The 19692-nt window shown below is 47.2% G+C and overlaps 1 protein-coding gene across 1 annotated transcript in view; it reads right to left on the minus strand.

Moving 5' to 3' along the window:
* Positions 1–4907, minus strand: part of LOC117511380 (transcription termination factor 1-like) — a 59451-nt gene extending 54544 nt beyond the window's left edge. The window contains exons 1-3 of the mRNA XM_034171431.1: positions 4739–4907; positions 1997–3491; positions 1791–1915 (exon numbers count right to left, since the gene is read on the minus strand). Coding sequence (XP_034027322.1) covers positions 1791–1915; positions 1997–3396 — 1525 coding nt within the window. The 5' untranslated portion in view covers positions 3397–3491; positions 4739–4907. The remainder of the gene's footprint in view (positions 1–1790; positions 1916–1996; positions 3492–4738) is intronic.
* Between the last annotated feature and the right edge of the window lie 14785 nt (positions 4908–19692).

A 19692-nucleotide genomic window follows, 5' to 3' on the forward strand; every position in this document is an offset into this window, starting at 1 on the left:
TTTCCGGCAGATTTCACTTTTAACAAGAGATTTTGTCATGGAAAGCCGCGCGGAAGCTTCGCGCGTCACGACGGCAAGCGAGACAAAGAACGCCTCCGTTTCGACGTGTCAGAGGACAAGTTGGGACATGTCCAGCTCTCCACAATTTCTCTTATACTCACTCGACTGGTAAGCACTGAAAGCCGAGATAGGCATGTCCACAGAGGACAGATACAGATCCACAGAGGATGCCATCGCCGTAGCTCTCCACTCTGCTCTAAACCACCTGGAACAGCCGCAGAGCTACGTCCGAATGCACTTTGTGGATTATAGTTCTGCCTTCAACACAATAATTCCGGACAGACTCACCACAAAACTGGACACTCTTGGCTTCCACCCTCTCACATGTGCCTGGATTAAAGACTTTCTCTCCAACCGTCCCCAGACTGTGAGACTCGGCCCCCAGCTCTCCTCCACCCGCACGCTGAGCATCGTCTCTCCACAGGGCTGCGTGCTGAGCCCCCTCCTCTACTGCTTCTACACCTACGACTGCAGGCCGGCCCACAAGAACAACCTTATCGTCCAGTTTGCAGATGATACCACAGTGGTCGGTCTCATCTCTGGAGGTGATGAGGCTGCCTACAGAGAGGAGATCCGGCAGCTGGCAGCCTGGTGCTCAGAGAACAACCTCGCTCTGAACACTAGGAAGACCAGAGAGATCATCATTGACTTCAGGAAACACTGCACCGACCCTGCCCCCCTTCTCATCAACGGCAAGCATGTGGAAAGGGTCCACACCTTCAGGTATCTCAGCATTCTCATCTCAGACTGCATCTCCTGGTCCAACAACATCTCATCTATCCTCAAGAAGGCTCAGCAGCGGCTACACTTCCTGAGAGTCCTCAGGAAGTACAACCTCAACACCGACCTGCTGCTGGCCTTCTACCGCTCATCCACTGAGAGCCTGCTGACATACTGCATCACAGTATGGTTTGGCAGCTCCACCGCTGCTGACAGGGAGAGAATGCAGAGGGTTGTTAAGGCAGCACAGAAGATCATCGGCCGCCCTCTCCCCTCCCTGTTGGACATTTACACCTCCCGCTGCCTCAGCAGAGCCAAAGCGATCTCCAAAGACTGCTTTCACCCTGGCTCTGCCCTGTTTGACCTGATGCCCTCAGGGAGGTGCTACAGGCTCACAAGGACAAAAACAGACTGAAAAACAGTTTCTTCCCCAAAGCCATAACCACATTGAACTTTAACATGCACTGATCCTCCTCGTGCAATAACCCAATCACCCATGGACAACATACATTTCTGTGCAATATATTTATGTCCTAGCCGCACCTTGCACTAGTGTCAATTGTATATATATTATTCCTTACATTGTTGAATTTTTCTTTATATCTTGTTTTTGATACATACTCTTGCACTATTTTTATTCTTTTTTTACACTATTTTTATTTTGTTCTATTTTATTGCACTGCAACTGGATGGCCCTAATCTCGTTGTACCAATGTATAATGACAATAAAAGGCATTCTGATTCTGATTTTGACTGGTGAGTAGCGACGAGGGGTCATGCCCGCCGGCTCTCTCGCCTGCACAGGAAAGAAATTCAGCGTTCCCGAGTGGTCATTCTCTGTAATAATTTGAGCTGTCTCTTTTAGCAGGTTCAACTGACACAGGACATGGATTTCATTCCATGGAGCCCTTAGGTCTCCAGCACTAAACTGATTTTCTGTTTTGTCCCTACACTTCAGTGCAGTAGCAGTGTGGTGTGTTGTAGCACATTACTGCAGTGCTGGGTAGTACCTTGCTTTTTGAAGAACCTGAAGCGCTGGAGGTCATACCGCAGCAGTGTTTTGATCTCCTCCTCTGATCTGTTCATCACATCTGGAATAAATTCCTGCAGCTCTTTGACCTCCGTCCAGTCCAGCCTGAAGACAAAGTCCAAACCACTCAAACCTGCAACTCTGATTGGCTCATAGACTAATCAATGATCAGTACTCTGGACTTACCCATCCATTCCTTCCAGTGAAGCTTGGCCCCTCCCCTTTGTTCTCATTCTTCCTCCTTCATTCTCCCCCCTTTCTTTCCTTCTACTACTTTCATTCTCCTCGTTATGTGTACTTTTTCCTTCCTTCCTCCTTTCCTCTTTTCTTCCATTACTGTCATTCTTCTCATCCTTAGTTTTAGTTACTTCTTCCTCCATTTCCCTGACTTTCCTCTCCGTATGGGTGATAATAGTCTGTGTGTCAACTGAGACTCCTGGTTCCTCCACACTGGACTCTGCTGTAACCATGGTGATTCCTGCCTCCCTTTGCGTACGCTTTCCTTTTTTCCTTTTCTTTCCCATCTCATTTGTTCCGATGGCGACATGCCTCTGTCCTGCTGTTGCTCCTCTCATCTCACACCCATGTTCTTCTCTCTCTCTGTCAGTATCATCATTTCCCAAGGTACCCGCCTGGTGCATTTCTGCTTGAACATGATGTATTGTATCCATGGCGATGCCCACCTCCCTCCATCTTGTCTTGTCCTTTGTTTTTTCTGTCTGGGCGGTGACGTCTGTTACTCCACCCACCTCCACATGCATCTTTTTTCTCTTCTTTTTGTCTTTTTTAGTCATGCAATTGTCTGGAGTTTCTATAGTACCCAAAAACTCTCTTTCATTGTTACTATGGTCTGCTGTAACCATGGCAATGCCCTTTTCCCTCAGCTTCTTTTGTTTTTTTTTCTTTCCTGTCTGACTGGTTTCCATGGTGACTTGCTGCGTGTTCTCCTTTGCTGCTCCTGCCACCTCCAGCTCCATCTGCTTTCTCCTTTTCCTCTTAACTCCCTTCACCATTAAACTGCTTCTAGTTTCCATGGTAACCTGTGCAGGTTCACTGTTACTACATTCCACTGTATCCATGGCGACGTCCACCTCCCTCCATCTTGTCTTGTCCTTTGTTTTTTCTGTCTGGGCGGTGACGTCTGTTACTCCACCCACCTCCACGTGCATCTTTTTTCTCTTCTTTTTGTTTTTTTTAGTCATGCAATTGTCCGGAGTTTCTATAGTAACCAAAAACTCTCTTCCATTGTTACTATGGTCTGCTGTAACCATGGCAATGCCGTTTTCCCTCAGCTTCTTTTGTTTTTTTTTCTTTCCTGTCTGACTGGTTTCCATGGTGACTTGCTGCGTGTTCTCCTTTGCTGCTCCTGCCACCTCCAGCTCCATCTGCTTTCTCCTTTTCCTCTTAACTCCCTTCACCATTAAACTGCTTCTAGTTTCCATGGTAACCTGTGCAGTTTCACTGTTACTACATTCCGCTGTATCCATGGCAACGCCCACCTCACCCATCCTCCTCTTCGTCTGGCTGGTTTCCATGATGACTTGTGGTGGTTCCTCCTCTCTCCTCTGCTTTATTTTTGACACCATGTTCCTACAGGCTGCAGTAGGGGATTCTGGGAGTTCAGGAGTAAGACTGGCCAACCAGACGAATGAGGAATCAGGACTGTCACCCAGGGTGCACACTGAAACAAATGAAAGCCTTTACTTATACAGCACCAAATGACAACATAAGTCACTTCAAGTCATCAGACGTGAACGGTGCTGCCGCCTATCCAGACCTTTAAGACCAAGAGGAAGTTCCTCAATAGAGGGTTTTCAATCACGTGACTGATTTGCTGCAGGACAGGTGCCGTCTCCATTCTAAATTACAAGGAGGCTGACACGTGATAGAAAAATGGAGAGAATGTACGGTTATTACAATGCTTTAAATCCTCGAGGTAAAGCTATTTAAAGTGATAGATGTGTAGCAGTCGGTTCAGTGGATCCGTATTTTGTACCAGATAGTGAATTTAGTGTTGATGTAACGAACTGGCTGACAGTGTCACACTGCGATATTGTGAACTAGGAAGCCGCCGACCAGATCAGCCTCGCCGGCCTCCTGCAGAGCATCACAGCGGAGCTCTGAAAGCGGAGGTCGTCTTGAAGTCCTGAGCGATTTCTCTCACCAGGCGCTGGAAGGGCAGCTTGTAGATCAGCAGCTCGGTGCTCGAAGACCACAATGTAAATAAGCATCCGTATTGGAAGCGTTCTTGTGTTATCCTCAGCTGTATTTTTATGTATTCTTATATAATTTTATTGCCGAACAAATTAAAATATATAATAATATAATAAAACTGTGGATTTCTGTTAGCGCCACGGTGCCGTGAGGCTTCTTCATATCGACGTTGAAGCTTCTGCAATCTGCCAAATGCACGTAGTGTATCACAGCGACCACCGCGTCGTAATCCAGATTGGCCGCGGGACACAAAATGACGTGACCGATACGTCACATGAAAACCCTCTATAGAATCAGCTCCGTTTTGTGTTTGTGGGTCATTGGGACAGTAGGGAGGATACGAAATCGTGCTTGCATCATTTTTTTTCCGAGGTACACCGAACGCATTGTGTTGTGTTCTGAACACGGACGGCACCAGAAAGCACATTTCTACCACAACAAATAAGCAGGTCCGCGAGAACAGCAGCAAGCGCTTTTTAACGCCTATAAAACATTTAGATCAGGTGTTTGGAGATATTTTGGCTTTTTTTTTTAAAGAAAAAAAAAAAAGAAGATGGGAAACTTGACAAGACGCAGTTGGCTTGTAAAGAACCCCGTGCTGCTAAACACGGCTGCAGATTGTAAATCGAGCTCCGGCAAAACTGGTAAGAAAGTATCTCAAATTACTTTTTCCAAGGCAGTGCTCTGCTGTTTGTCTATTTCATTTAAACTTACCTCATTAAGTGCAGAACCACTCAAAAAATCTTCAGGACGAAACGCGGGTTTTTGGCAACATCTACTAAATATCGCGGCGATAATATCACATTATAAAAAGGAAATAAAAACTAACAAAACACAGCACAGAAAACAAGCTGCGCGAAACAACACTTTAACTTCCGGAACGTCTTCTTCGAACAGCGGATTGGCAGCTCGAGTGGAGCTTTACTGCCCCCACGCGGCGGCGGCTTCTTCTTCTTCACCCCCCCCCCTTTCTTCTTCTTCTTCCCTCCTTTGATTGGAGGGTGGCAACCATCACCTTAGGTCCATACCGCCACCTACTGTACCGGATGTGTCAATGGATGTATAAATACTTCAGGTTACATTCTGGTGTGTGTTAAATGCACATTAAAAAAATAAAAATAATAGCAATAAAACAAAAATAACGACAATAATAAACGAAGCACCAAAGTTGGACCTACCTATCCAGATGAACACAACACCTACACTAAATTATAAAGCTCCATTCCCTTCAGAAAGCCCATCAGTGCCCTTAAACAGTTACTATCACCTTTACCCAGAATGCCCTGCACCCCCCCCACGCAGCTTCAAGTCAGCTGACTGATGGCAGAGCAGCATGTTAGGGGCGGAGCCAGCTTGTTCATAAATTACAAGCACAAATAGAAAAATAATTAACATTTTTTAAATAATTTTTTTAATTCTTTTTTTAATTAACAAAAAAATGTTTAATGTGTTTTTGCTGTCAAAGATTAGATTTAGAAAACAATGTACAGAAATACAAACTCTTCGTTGAGGATGTCATAACTACAAATTATAAGATAAAGTGGCACAAAATAATAAATAAAATAAATACAGAACAGAGGAGCAAAGTCACACTAAGACTTAAAACAGCAGGTTTTTTTGAGAACTGATGTGAGATGACTCTAGCAGATTTCCAGTTTTTCAATCTACTTAATGAAGAATAGTATAATTTAAATTCACTCATGAAACAGAGGAAAGAGGGCTTAATATCTCTCCACTTACTACAATGAATGTGATATTTTGATAACAGTACAATTACATTTATGGCACCAGAAAAGGCAGCGTCCAAGTTTTCCACATAAAATAAAATGGAATCAACATCAAAGAAGGAATATTGAGTTTGAGATTAATCCAGTTCCAAATGTCTGTCCAGAAACGCTGTGTATGTTGACATGGAAAAAAAAAATGCTCCAAGGATTCATCATCAGATTTACAAAAGACACACAGGTCAACATCGAACTCAAATCATCTTTTAAGAAACATAGAAAGAGGATATATCTTATGTATTATTTTGAAATGAGTCTCCTTTACTTTTGGAGATACAATTCAGATGATGACCTATGATTTGACCCTGACCTTAGACTTTTGATTTTGATGTTACATGTGTTATGAGAGGATGGTCCACTGAGTGTATTTACCATGTTGGTTTGAAATTACTGTTTGTCTTTTGAAGTTATTGCTGCACACAGTAAATGATGACCTTTCTTCATCTGTGTCCTTGATATAATCTGTGTTGTGAGAGGATGGTCCATTGATTTTATCCACCATCTTGTCTTGAATTGAATTGAACTTCAGGGGAGGTGATGGTCTAGTGGTTAAGGTGTTGGGCTTGAGTCCAGAAGATCATGGGTTCAAATCCCCGCCTGACTGGAAAATCACTAAGGGCCCTTGGACAAAGCCTTTAATCCCCTATTGCTCCCGGTGTGTAGTGAGCGCCTTGTATGGCAGCACCCTGACATCGGGGTGAATGTGAGGCATAATTGTAAAGCGCTTTGAGCATCTGATGCAGATGGAAAAGCGCTATATAAATGCAGTCCATTTACCATTTGACAAATTTGGAATGTGCAAATGTCATTATAGTTTTAGAGTTAGTATTATAACATTTCTTAAAGGACTCTCTGTTGCATTCATGATATATGCTTTACCCATCATCAATAATCTTATTGCTCCTTTTGAAGTCAAGTAATTTCCAGTCATTTGTGTTTAAGATGGGCATTGACACAATCGCTTGTGATATACAATGATATTTTTAATGACTTGAATCAATGCTAAAAGAATCACTTTACACACTTTCTTAAAATCCTTGTAACAACGAGAATGGTGTTTTTCAGCAAAGGATGAGAAATTCAAAAGATTTCCATGATTATCTATAAGATTTCAATTTCAATTTATTTTCCTTTATATAGCACCAAATCACAACAGAGTTGCCTCAAAGTGCTTCACACAGATAAGGTCTAACCTTACTAACCCCCAGAGCAACAGTGGTAAGGAAAAACTCCTTCTGAGGAAGAAACCTCAAGCAGACCAGACTCAAAGGGGTGACCCTCTGCTTGGGCCATGATACAGACATAAATTACAGAAAAATTCATGGACGAATACACAAGAAATGCTATTGGAGCACAGGACAGGAGGGTCTCCAGCACAAATACCACACCCATCTCTGGATGGAGCTGCACCTTAAACAGAGAAAAAACAGAATCAGGCATCAGAAAGACAAAAAATACAGTATAATTTGTCAGCATTAAACAACAAGAAAAACAGAAGAAATACTAAGGTGATCGCCGGCCACTAGCCCTAAGCTTCATTAAAAGACCCAGAATTTAGGTAAAGTTGAGGCCGCGGCCACGCTACAATTACTAATAAATGAATTAAAAGAGTAAAAAGCGTAAAACAAAACTGTACCAGTATGCTGCCGTATGAAAGGGAAAATACGTGTGTCTTAAGTCTGGACTTGAAAGTCTCCATAAAATCTGATTGTTTTATTGATGCAGGGAGATCATTCCACAGAACAGGGACACGATAAGAGAAAGCTCTGTGACCCACAGACTTCTTATTCACCTTAGGGACACAAAGTAGTCCTGCACCCTGAGAACGTAAAGCCCGGGCCGGTACGTAAGGTTTAATTAGGTCAGCTAGGTAGGGAGGTGCCAGTCCATGAATAATTTTATAGGTTAGTAGCAGAACCTTAAAATCTGATCTCACTGGGACAGGAAGCCAGTGAAGAGACGCCAAAATGGGTGTAATGTGATCAAACTTTCTGCTTCGTGTCAAAAGACTGGCTGCAGCATTTTGAACCAATTGGAGAGCCCTAATGCTGGACTGCGTGTTGTATGGCTGGGGGGCCTGGCTGCCTTTTTGTTTCTGTCTTTTGTTTTTCCTTCCAGGTGGCTTGCATTTGGGACTGAGTGGCTGTGTTGCTGAGGTTATCAGGACCTCACCCTGATCACCTGCGGCTCGTCAGGACTCACAGCTGAGGTGCATCTATATGGATTGGAACATGGTGGCATTTAAGACTGGAGTGTACAGTGTGTATTTGCCAGAGACTCGACCTTGTGACCAGACGGGTGAGATCGTCATCTCGGGAGCCATCTCATCATCAGTGGATGCAGAGAACGTCCAGGGTTTGATGCACGGTCTGTGAAAGAGGAGGGGGTGAGATCTCACGCTCGTCAGCACACTTCCTGAGGTACGTTAGATTTTGTGACTAACATTTATACAGTCAGTAAATGTGGTGTCCCTCACACCTTTTTATATTGAGCTGTATGTTAGTCATGTATCGGCTTCCACTGCAGTGGAGTTTTGTGAACTGGATGTTCCATGCCTGCAGGTTGGGAAGCTGATTAGTAATCAAGCCAGGAAGTGTTTGCTGTTTGTACACCTTTAAGTGTTCTCTCTGTGTGTAGAGTGTGGACTCACATAATGTTTCCTTCTTTCACAGACTCGGTTTGTTGCGGCCACCTGGGGGGTGTCGGCGGGGTCCTTGGGTCCGAACAGCTTCTGGCTCCGGACCGTTAGCGCTGCTGGGAGCGCACCACGCCAGACCGCACTTTCTTTTGTTATTTTTTGTATCACTGTTATGTATTAAATTCAGTTAGCCTTTGTACCGTGCTCTGCTTATTTCATACTGGGTCCTTCAAACGCTGGTCGGTTCTCCGAGCTGCGTCCGACACATAACACTGCGGTAAACCAGAAAATAGAACATTGCAGTAGTCCAATCTAGAAGAGATAAACGCATGGATCAGGGTCTCAGCATCAGCCATAGACAGGATGGGACAAATCTTCGCTATATTTTGCAGGTGGAAGAAAGCAGTCCTAGTAATATTTCTAATGTGGAGGCCAAAGGACAATGAAGGATCAAAAATTACCCCAAGGTTCCTCACTTTGTCAGTGTGATGTATGACACACGAGCCGAGGCTGAGCGTTAAATGGTCAAATTGATGCCGATGTCTCACTGGACCAAGAACCATCATTTCAGTCTTATCAGAGTTTAAAAGTAGGAAGTTTCTAGACATCCAACTTCTCACTGCTGCAAGGCAATCTTCTAAGGATTTTATGTGAACGAGATTACCAGCAGTTATCGGCATGTATAACTGACTCGGCTCTTGCTTGCCTCTACTGGTGGTTGGCTCTCACTGCAGTATTGTATCACTTCCTGTTCCGGAGCACAGCAGTGTTTTTCTGTATCTGTTAGCTGTTTAATCTGCGCAGTTAGATTGATCTAGTTATCTAGATTACGATTTGTTTCCCAGTGTAATCTTTACGTGCCTTAACTAAAGCACTCCTTCTGCTGAATCACCTCTAAATTATTTACACATTATTCACTTTGTGTGTTTTTAGGAATCCGCTAGCTTAGCGCAGCTACTAGCTCTTAGCCGGTTTAGCATGGCGGCTTCTCCTGTCTCTCCCGCACTTTTCTGCTCTGGGTGTGAAATGTTTAGTTATTCCTCGGCCTCCTTTAGCAGTAATGGTACTTGTAATAAGTGTAGCTTATTCGTAGCTTTGGAGGCCAGGCCGGGCGAATTGGAGACTCGACTCCGCACCGTGGAAAATTCTATAGCTAGCCAGGCCCCTGTAGTCGGTGCGGACCAAGGTAGCTTAGCCGCAGTTAGTTTCCCTCTGGCAGATCCCGAGCAGCCGGGAAAGCAGGCCGACTGGGTGACTGTGAGGCGGAAGCGTAGTCCTAAACAGAAGCCCCGTGTACACCGCCAACCCGTTCACATTTCTAACCGTTTTTCCCCACTCGACGACACACCCACCGAGGATCAAACTCTGGTTATTGGCGACTCTGTTTTGAGAAATGTGAAGTTAGCGACACCAGCAACCATAGTCAGTTGTCTTCCGGGGGCCAGAGCAGGCGACATTGAAGGAAATTTGAAACTGCTGGCTAAGGCTAAGCGTAAATTTGGTAAGATTGTAATTCACGTCGGCAGTAATGACACCCGGTTACGCCAATCGGAGGTCACTAAAATTAACATTGAATCGGTGTGTAACTTTGCAAAAACAATGTCGGACTCTGTAGTTTTCTCTGGGCCCCTCCCCAATCGGACCGGGAGTGACATGTTTAGCCGCATGTTCTCCTTGAATTGCTGGCTGTCTGAGTGGTGTCCAAAAAATGAGGTGGGTTTCATAGATAATTGGCAAAGCTTCTGGGGAAAACCTGGTCTTGTTAGGAGAGACGGCATCCATCCCACTTTGGATGGAGCAGCTCTCATTTCTAGAAATCTGGCCAATTTTCTTAAATCCTCCAAACCGTGACTATCCAGGGTTGGGACCAGGAAGCAGAGTTGTAGTCTTACACACCTCTCTGCAGCTTCTCTCCCCCTGCCATCCCCTCATTACCCCATCCCCGTAGAGACGGTGCCTGCTCCCAGACCACCAATAACCAGCAAAAATCTATTTAAGCATAAAAATTCAAAAAGAAAAAATAATATAGCACCTTCAACTGCACCACAGACTAAAACAGTTAAATGTGGTCTATTAAACATTAGGTCTCTCTCTTCTAAGTCCCTGTTATTAATTAATCCAAAACCCAGACAGAGCTTTAATTCATTTGAAAGCTTGTCTCTTAGTCTTGTCCATCCAAATTGGAAGTCCCAAAAACCAGTTTTATTTGTTATTATCTATCGTCCACCTGGTCGTTACTGTGAGTTTCTCTGTGAATTTTCAGACCTTTTGTCTGACTTAGTGCTTAGCTCAGATAAGATAATTATAGTGGGCGATTTTAACATCCACACAGATGCTGAGAATGACAGCCTCAACACTGCATTTAATCTATTATTAGACTCTATTGGCTTTGCTCAAAAAGTAAATGAGTCCACCCACCACTTTAATCATATCTTAGATCTTGTTCTGACTTATGGTATGGAAATAGAAGACTTAACAGTATTCCCTGAAACTCCCTTCTGTCTGATCATTTTTTAATAACATTTACATTTACCCTGATGGACTACCCAGCAATGGGGAATAAGTTTCATTACACTAGAAGTCTTTCAGAAAGCGCTGTAACTAGGTTTAAGGATATGATCCCTTCTTTATGTTCTCTAATGCCATATACCAACACAGTGCAGAGTAGCTACCTAAACTCTGTAAGGGAGTTAGAGTATCTCGTCAATAGTTTTACATCCTCATTGAAGACAACCTTGGATGCTGTAGCTCCTCTGAAAAAGAGAGCTTTAAATCAGAAATGTCTGACTCCGTGGTATAACTCACAAACTCGTAGCTTAAAGCAGATAACCCGTAAGTTGGAGAGGAAATGGCGTCTCACTAATTTAGAAGATCTTCACTTAGCCTGGAAAAAGAGTTTGTTGCTCTATAAAAAAGCCTCCATAAAGCTAGGACATCTTTCTACTCATCACTAATTGAAGAAAATAAGAACAACCCCAGGTTTCTTTTCAGCACTGTAGCCAGGCTGACAAAGAGTCAGAGCTCTATTGAGCTGAGTATTCCATTAACTTTAACTAGTAATGACTTCATGACTTTCTTTGCTAACAAAATTTTGACTATTAGAGAAAAAACTACTCATAACCATCCCAAAGATGTATCGTTATCTTTGGCTCCTACAAATATGTAGGACTGCTTTTTTGCATTTACGCAATATCTCTAAAATCAGAAAGGTCTTGTCTCAGAGTGATGCTGAAAAATTAATTCATGCATTTATTTCCTCTAGGCTGGACTATTGTAATTCATTATTATCAGGTTGTCCTAAAAGTTCCCTAAAAAGCCTTCAGTTGGTTCAGAATGCTGCAGCTAGAGTACTGACGGGGACTAGCAGGAGAGAGCATATCTCACCCGTGTTGGCCTCTCTTCATTGGCTTCCTGTTAATTCTAGAATAGAATTTTAAAATTCTTCTTCTTACTTATAAGGTTTGAATAATCAGGTCCCATCTTATCTTAGGGACCTCGTAGTACCATATTACCCCATTAGAGCGCTTCGCTCTCAGACTGCAGGCTTACTTGTAGTTCTTAGGGTTTGTAAGAGTAGAATGGGAGGCAGAGCCTTCAGCTTTCAGGCTCCTCTCCTGTGGAACCAGCTCCCAATTCAGATCATGGAGACAGACACCCTCTCTACTTTTAAGATTAGGCTTAAAACTTTCCTTTTCGCTAAGGCTTATAGTTAGGGCTGGATTAGGTGACCCTGGACCATCCCTTGGTTATGCTGCTTTAGACGTAGACTGTGGGGGGGTTCCCATGATGCACTGTTTCTTTCTCTTTTTGCTCCGTATGCATCACTGCATTTAATCATTAGTGATCGATCTCTGCCCCCCTTCACAGCATGTCTTTTTCCTGGTTCTTTCCCTCAGCCCCAACCAGTCTCAGCAGAAGACTGCCCCTCCCTGAGCCTGGTTCTGCTGGAGGTTTCTTCCTGTTAAAAGGGAGTTTTTCCTTCCCACTGTAGCCAAGTGCTTGCTCATAGTGGGTCGTTTGACCGTTGGGGTTTTTCATAATTATTGTATGGCCTTGCCTTACAATATAGAGCGCCTTGGGGCAACTGTTTGTTGTGATTTGGCGCTATATAAGAAAAAAGTTGATTGATTGATTGATTGATCAGGGAGACAGACACCCTCTCTACTTTTAAGATTAGGCTTAAAACTTTCCTTTTTGCTAAAGCTTATAGTTAGGGCTGGATCAGGTGACCCTGAACCATCCCTTAGTTATGCTGCTATAGACGTAGACTGCTGGGGGGTTCCCATGATGCACTGTTTCTTTCTCTTTTTGCTCTGTATGCACCACTCTGCATTTAATCATTAGTGATCGATCTCTGCTCCCCTCCACAGCATGTCTTTTTCCTGGTTCTCTCCCTCAGCCCCAACCAGTCCCAGCAGAAGACTGCCCCTCCCTGAGCCTGTTAAAAGGGAGTTTTTCCTTCCCACTGTAGCCAAGTGCTTGCTCACAGGGGGTCGTTTTGACCGTTGGGGTTTTACATAATTATTGTATGGCCTTGCCTTACAATATAAAGCGCCTTGGGGCAACTGTTTGTTGTGATTTGGCGCTATATAAAAAAATTGATTGATTGATTGATTGATAATGTTTTCCTTCATGTATCCTGTGTTTAATAAACATGATTGTATACTTTTTTCTTCATGTAAGTGGACCAAATACTTTTTTCTTAATGTTTTCCTTCATGTATGCTGTGATTAATAAACATGAATGTACGAGGTCTCTTAGATAATAAACCGACCCTTTTATTTTTTTTTTAACTATATGGATTTGAATGCCATGCGATTACACCAATCATGCTTGAACCCTCGTGCGCATGCGTGAGTTTTTTCACGCGTGTCGGTGACGTCATTTCCCTGTGGGCAGGCCTTGAGTGAGATGTGGTCCCGCCCTCTCGGCTGAATTCCTTTGTTTCACACGCTGCTCGAGACGGCGCGCGTTGCTTTATCAAAATTTTTTCTGGACCTGTGAGGAATATCCGAGTGGACACTATTCGAGAAATTAAGCTGGTTTTCTGTGAAAAGTTTAACGGCTGATGAGAGATTATGGGGTGTTTCTGTCGGTGTAAGGACTTCCCACGGAGCGGGACGTCCTGCAGCGCTTCCAGGCGCTGTCGTCGGCCTGTTTCGAGCTTAAAACATCCTAATTTAAGGCTTAATTCACCCAGGACATCGTGAGAGAACAGAGAAGATTCAGAAGAGGCCGGCATGAGGAATTTATGCGGACATTCCACTGTTTAAGGACATTTTTTTAATGAAAGACGTACGCGCAAATTCGCCGAGTCGTTTCCGTGACGACTCAGCAAATCTGTGTGCGCCGCGACAGGAAAAACACCTCCGTGTTGAAAACCATTTGTAGAATTCAGGCGGCTTTTAATGGCTTTCAACAAGTGAGTAACTGAGAAATTGTTTAACAGCTTGGGCATGTTCCAACTTGCTCGTTAAGATTTCCAACACGGAGGTGTTTTTCCTGCCGCGACCCCCCGCGGTCGGGTCCAGCCCGACATGCGACTCTGCCCGCACGTTCTTTCATTACAAAAAGACCGTTAACAATGGAATGTCCGAATAAACTCCTCATGCCGACTTCTTCTGAAAGTTCTCTGTCCTCTGACGACTTACTGCGTCAACAGAGCCTGAAATGTGGAAGTTTTCAACTTGAAACGGCGAGACGCTGCCGCCTCGAAGCGCAGATCGCCGTCAGGCGCCGTGGGCCGTCCTTAAAGCGACACTACCAGACCAAAATCTCTCATCAGCCGTTAAAATTTTTACCGAAAACCAGCTGAATTTATTGAATGGTGTCCACTCAGTTGTGCCTTACAGTTTTGAAAAAATTTTTATCAAACAAAGCAACAGTCTCTGAGCCATTCCTAAACAATGAAAAAAATCGACGAGCGGGTGGACGACTCCTCACTCAAAGCCTGCCCACAGGCGAATGACGTAACCGACAGGCGTGAAAAAACTCTTGCATGCCCACGAGGGTTCAAGCATGTCTGATGTAATCACACGTGATTCAAATCCATATGGTTTTTGAAAAAATAATAAGGTCGGTGTTGGGAAAGTGTAGGAACACGGACCCACAACAGGGGGCGCAAATGAACGGACAATGGAGAAAGTCAAATCACAAAGTTTTACTGTTGTGAATTCACACAACAAACACAACAGATTACAAATACAGCAGTAACCGAATTCCAATGGTGTAGTGTGGGCAGGCTCGACGATAGGAGACGTCTGTCCGAGTCGAACCGGAACCACCCGATTTCCTCTGCCACCGAACCCCGGGGATACTGGAGCCGCCAAGTCCCGAACCCCAGGTGGCCACTGCCTCCGCTCGTCGGATCCGTTACTGCTGGCAAGGAACAGAAACAGTCAGGTGTGGGTGCGGCTGCACCCAGCAACACACAGGGTGGAAACACCACCTCCACCTCTTGTCAGGAAAATACTGGTAAGTGCAGGAGTGTGAGTACTTATCCAAGAAGTCCAATACAGTCTCCCGCTGTACTACTCACTATCTGTTATCCAACACACAAGCAACAAAGTATTATCGTCAAGAACACAATTGGCTGAGTACGTTACCTCCTTAGTAGAGCGATATCTCGGCAATGAGGTGGAGATGCCGTCCTGCTGATATACCTCCCTGTTGATTGATATCAGCTGTCTCAGGTGATGGGTGTCAGCTGTCACCCTGGCTGCTCCTGTGAGGCGGCAGCGCCCTCCGGTGCCTGGAGCCCGCACTCCAGGCAGGGCGCCCTCTGGTGGTGGTGGGCCAGCAGTACCTCCTCTTCAGCAGCCCACACAACAGTCGGATACTTTTCTAATAGACCTCGTATATGCTTTTTTCTTAATGTAAGTGGACCAAATACTTTTTTCTTAATGTTTTCCTTCATGTTGGGAAAGTGTAGTGACACGGACCCACAACAGGGGGCACAAATGAACGGTCAATAGATGAGCCAAAAGGTAACAATTTAATGTTGTGAATTGTGCACAACGAGCATACAGACAATCTCAGAATATCATTACAGTCAATCCACAAAGGTGACGTGTGGGCAGGCTCGAGGATAGAAGACGTCCGTCCTGAGAAGAGCCGGAACCACACAATTTCCGCCAGCCACAGAACCTGGTGAATACTGGAGCCGCCAAGTCCCGAATTCCCAGGTGATCACCGTCCCCGACTGTCGGATCTGGTACTGCTGGCGAAGAACAAAGACAGTCAAGTGTGGGTGTGTGTACACCCAGTAACAACAGCGGTGGGAATGCCACCTCCACCTCTCACTCAATGCTTGCAGCGATCCCTCAGAGGAAAAAAAGTGCCGTCTTGCACAGCCTCCACAAAAAGGACCGGTACTCCTGCAAACACTCACAATAAACTGATTTACAAAAGATCACAAAAAGGCTGAGGATATTACCTCCAATGAAGTATGATATCTCGGCGATGAGGTGGAGATGACGTCTGGGTTTTATGGAGTGGGGTGATGAAGAATGAGTGACAGCTGTCAGGACATAATGAGTAACAGCTGTCACTCCCGGCTGTGTCCGTGGCGGCAGCGCCCTCTTGTGCCTGAAGCCCGCACTTCAGGCAGGGCGCCCTCTGGTGGTGGGCCAGCAGTACCTCCTCTTCTGGCGGCCCACACAACAGGACCCCCCCCCCCCCAATGGGCGCCTCATGGCGCCCGACCAGGTTTATCGGGGTGTCTGCGGTAGAAATCGGCCAGGAGGGCCGGATCCAGGATGAAGCTCCTCTTCACCCAGGAGCGTTCTTCGGGTCCATACCCCTCCCAGTCCACCAGATATTGGAACCCTCGGCCCATTCGACGGACGTCCAGGAGCCGGCGCACCGTCCAAGCCGGCTCCCCGTCAATGATCCAGGCAGGAGGCGGCGCCGGACCGGGAGCACAGAGGGGTGAGGTGTGGTATGGTTTGAGTTTGGAGACGTGGAACACCGGTTGGATCCGCAGTGAAGCTGGGAGCTGGAGCTTCACTGCGGCAGGGCTGAGGACCTTGAGGATGCGAAACGGGCCGATGAACCTGTCCATCAGTTTCGGTGACTGTACTTGCAGAGGGATGTCCTTCGTTGACAACCACACCTCCTGCCCGGGCTGGTATGCAGGGGCCGGGGACCGCCGGCGGTCTGCATGGGTCTTCGCCCTCGTCCGGGCCTTCAACAAGGCAGAATGGGCGGTGCGCCTCACCCGACGGCACCTCCGAAGGTGGGCACGGACCGAGGGCACACCGACCTCTCCCTCCACCACGGGAAATAATGGGGGCTGGTACCCCAAACACACCTCAAATGGGGAGAGGCCGGTGGCAGAAGACACCTGGCTGTTATGCGCATACTCGATCCAGGCCAGATGGTTACTCCAGGCCGTCGGGTGCGCGGATGTTACACAGCGGAGGGTCTGTTCCAGCTCCTGGTTGGCCCGCTCTGCCTGTCCGTTCGTCTGTGGATGGTACCCGGACAAGAGGCTCACGGTGGCCCCCAGTTCCCTGCAGAAACTCCTCCAGATGTGAGAGGAAAACTGGGGACCACGATCCGAGACTACGTCAGTGGGTATCCCATGCAGACGGACGACGTGGTGGACCAGGTGGTCTGCTGTCTCCTGGGCCGTAGGGAGCTTTGGGAGGGCCACGAAGTGGGCCACCTTGGAGAATCGGTCCACTATCATGAGGATGGTGGTGTTGCCCTGGGACGGTGGGAGACCCGTGACAAAATCCAGGCCGATGTGGGACCAGGGGCGATGAGGCACAGGAAGCGGTTGGAGCTGACCTTGGGACTTCCTGTGGTCAGCCTTGCCCCTGGCACAGGTGGTACAGGCCTGGATGTACTCCCGGACGTCGGCCTCCATAGACGCCCACCAGAAGCGCTGCCGGACAACTGCCACGGTCCTTCGCACCCCTGGATGACAGGAGAGCTTGGAACTGTGACAGAAGTCCAAGACTGCAGCCCTGGCCTCTGGTGGGACGTATAGCTTGTCTTTTGGTCCAGTTCCCGGGTCCGGGCTTCGTGCCAGGGCCTCCCGGACGATCTTCTCCACGTCCCAGGTGAGGGTGGCCACGATAGTGGACTCCGGCAGGATGGGCTCCGGTGGATCCGACAGTGCAGTTTTGACCTCCTCTTCGTGTACCCGGGACAAGGCATCCGACCTCTGGTTCTTGGTCCCGGGGCGATAGGTGATCCGGAAGTCAAAACGCCCGAAGAACAGTGACCAGCGGGCTTGCCTGGGGTTCAGCCGCCTGGCGGTCCTGATATACTCCAGGTTCCGATGGTCAGTGAAAACCGTGAAAGGCACAGACGCTCCCTCCAACAGGTGTCTCCACTCCTCAAGAGCCTCTTTCACCGCAAGGAGTTCTCGATTGCCGACATCATAGTTCCGTTCAGCCGGGGTCAACCTGCGTGAAAAGTAGGCACACGGGTGAAGAACCTTATCGGTCTCTCTGCTCTGGGACAGCACGGCTCCTATCCCTGAGTCAGAGGCGTCCACTTCAACCACGAACTGGCGGCTAGGGTCGGGCTGCACCAAAACTGGCGCAGTAGAGAACCGTCGTTTCAACTCATTGAACGCGGCTTCGCACCGATCCGACCAGGTGAAGGGGACTTTTGGAGAGGTCAGGGCTGTCAGGGGACTAACTACCTGACTGTAGCCCTTAATGAACCTCCTATAGAAGTTAGCGAAACCGAGGAACTGTTGCAGCTTCCTACGGCTTGTTGGTTGGGGCCAATCTCTCACCGCCGCAACCTTGGCCGGATCAGGGGCGACGGAGTTAGAGAAGATGATAAACCCCAGGAAGGACAAAGACGTGCGGTGAAACTCGCACTTCTCGCCCTTCACAAACAGTCGGTTCTCTAACAGCCGCTGCAGGACCTGACGTACATGCTGGACATGATTCTCAGGATCCGGAGAAAAGATGAGAATATCGTCCAGATATACGAAGATGAATCGGTGCAGGAAGTCCCGCAAGACGTCGTTAACCAAGGCTTGGAACGTCGCGGGGGCGTTGGTGAGGCCGAACAGCATGACCAGGTACTCAAAGTGACCTAACGGGGTGTTAAATGCCGTCTTCCATTCGTCTCCCTTCCGGATCCGAACCAGGTGATACGCATTTCTAAGATCCAGCTTAGTAAAGATTTTGGCTCCATGCAGGGGGGTGAACACGGAATCCAACAATGGCAACGGGTATCGATTGTGAACCGTAATCTCATTCAGCCCCCTGTAATCAATGCATGGACGGAGTCCGTCATCTTTCTTGCCCACAAAAAAGAAACCTGCCCCCCATCGGGGAGGTGGAGTTCCGGATCAGCCCGGCAGCTAATGAGTCCCGGATGTAGGTCTCCATTGATTCGCGCTCAGGTCGTGAGAGGTTGTACAGCCTGCTGGACGGGAACTCAGCGCCTGGAACCAAATCAATGGCACAATCGTACGGACGGTGCGGGGGAAGGGTGAGTGCCAGATCCTTGCTGAAGACGTCAGCAAGATCGTGGTACTCAACCGGCACTGCCGTCAGATTGGGAGGGACTTTGACCTCCTCCTTAGCCTGTAAACCGGGAGGAACCGAGGATCCTAAACACACCCGATGGCAGGTTTCGCTCCACTGAACCACCACCCAGACGGCCAATCAATCTGGGGATTGTGCTTCAACATCCATGGGAAGCCCAAAATCACGCGGGAGGTAGAAGGAGTTACAAAAAACTCAATCTCCTCCCGATGGTTTCCAGACACCACCAGAGTTACTGGTTGTGTCTTGTGTGTGATTAAAGGGAGGAGGGTGCCATCTAGTGCCCGAACCTGCAATGGCGAAGGAAGCGCCACCAGAGGGAGCCCTACCTCCCTTGCTCATCTGCTGTCTAGCAGATTCCCTTCTGACCCCGTGTCCACCAGTGCTGGGGCTTGAAGGGTTAAATCCCCGCTCAGGATTGTGACTGGGAGTCGTGTGGCAATCTGTGTGTGTCTCACTTGAATGTTTTGACCCCCCCTTAGCCCAGTCTCTAAGGGCGAGTGTTGTCGTTTTGGCCGTTTGGGGCAGTTTTTCTGTATGTGCTCTTTTGAGCTGCAGAGAAAACACTCCCCGCGGATCAGCCTCCTCATTTTGGCCCTGTGCATTTCCCTAACAACGTCAGCAGGGGGAGCTGTTGCCCCACAGAGCGCTGCGGCTGTGGAGCGTGGGGAGGGCGGCCCCTTTTCGAACCCGGAAGGGAGAGGGGCGGCGCGTATCCGGTCACGT

This window comes from Thalassophryne amazonica, chromosome 5 (genome assembly GCF_902500255.1).
Source record: "Thalassophryne amazonica chromosome 5, fThaAma1.1, whole genome shotgun sequence".
NCBI classification, from domain to species: domain Eukaryota; kingdom Metazoa; phylum Chordata; class Actinopteri; order Batrachoidiformes; family Batrachoididae; genus Thalassophryne; species Thalassophryne amazonica.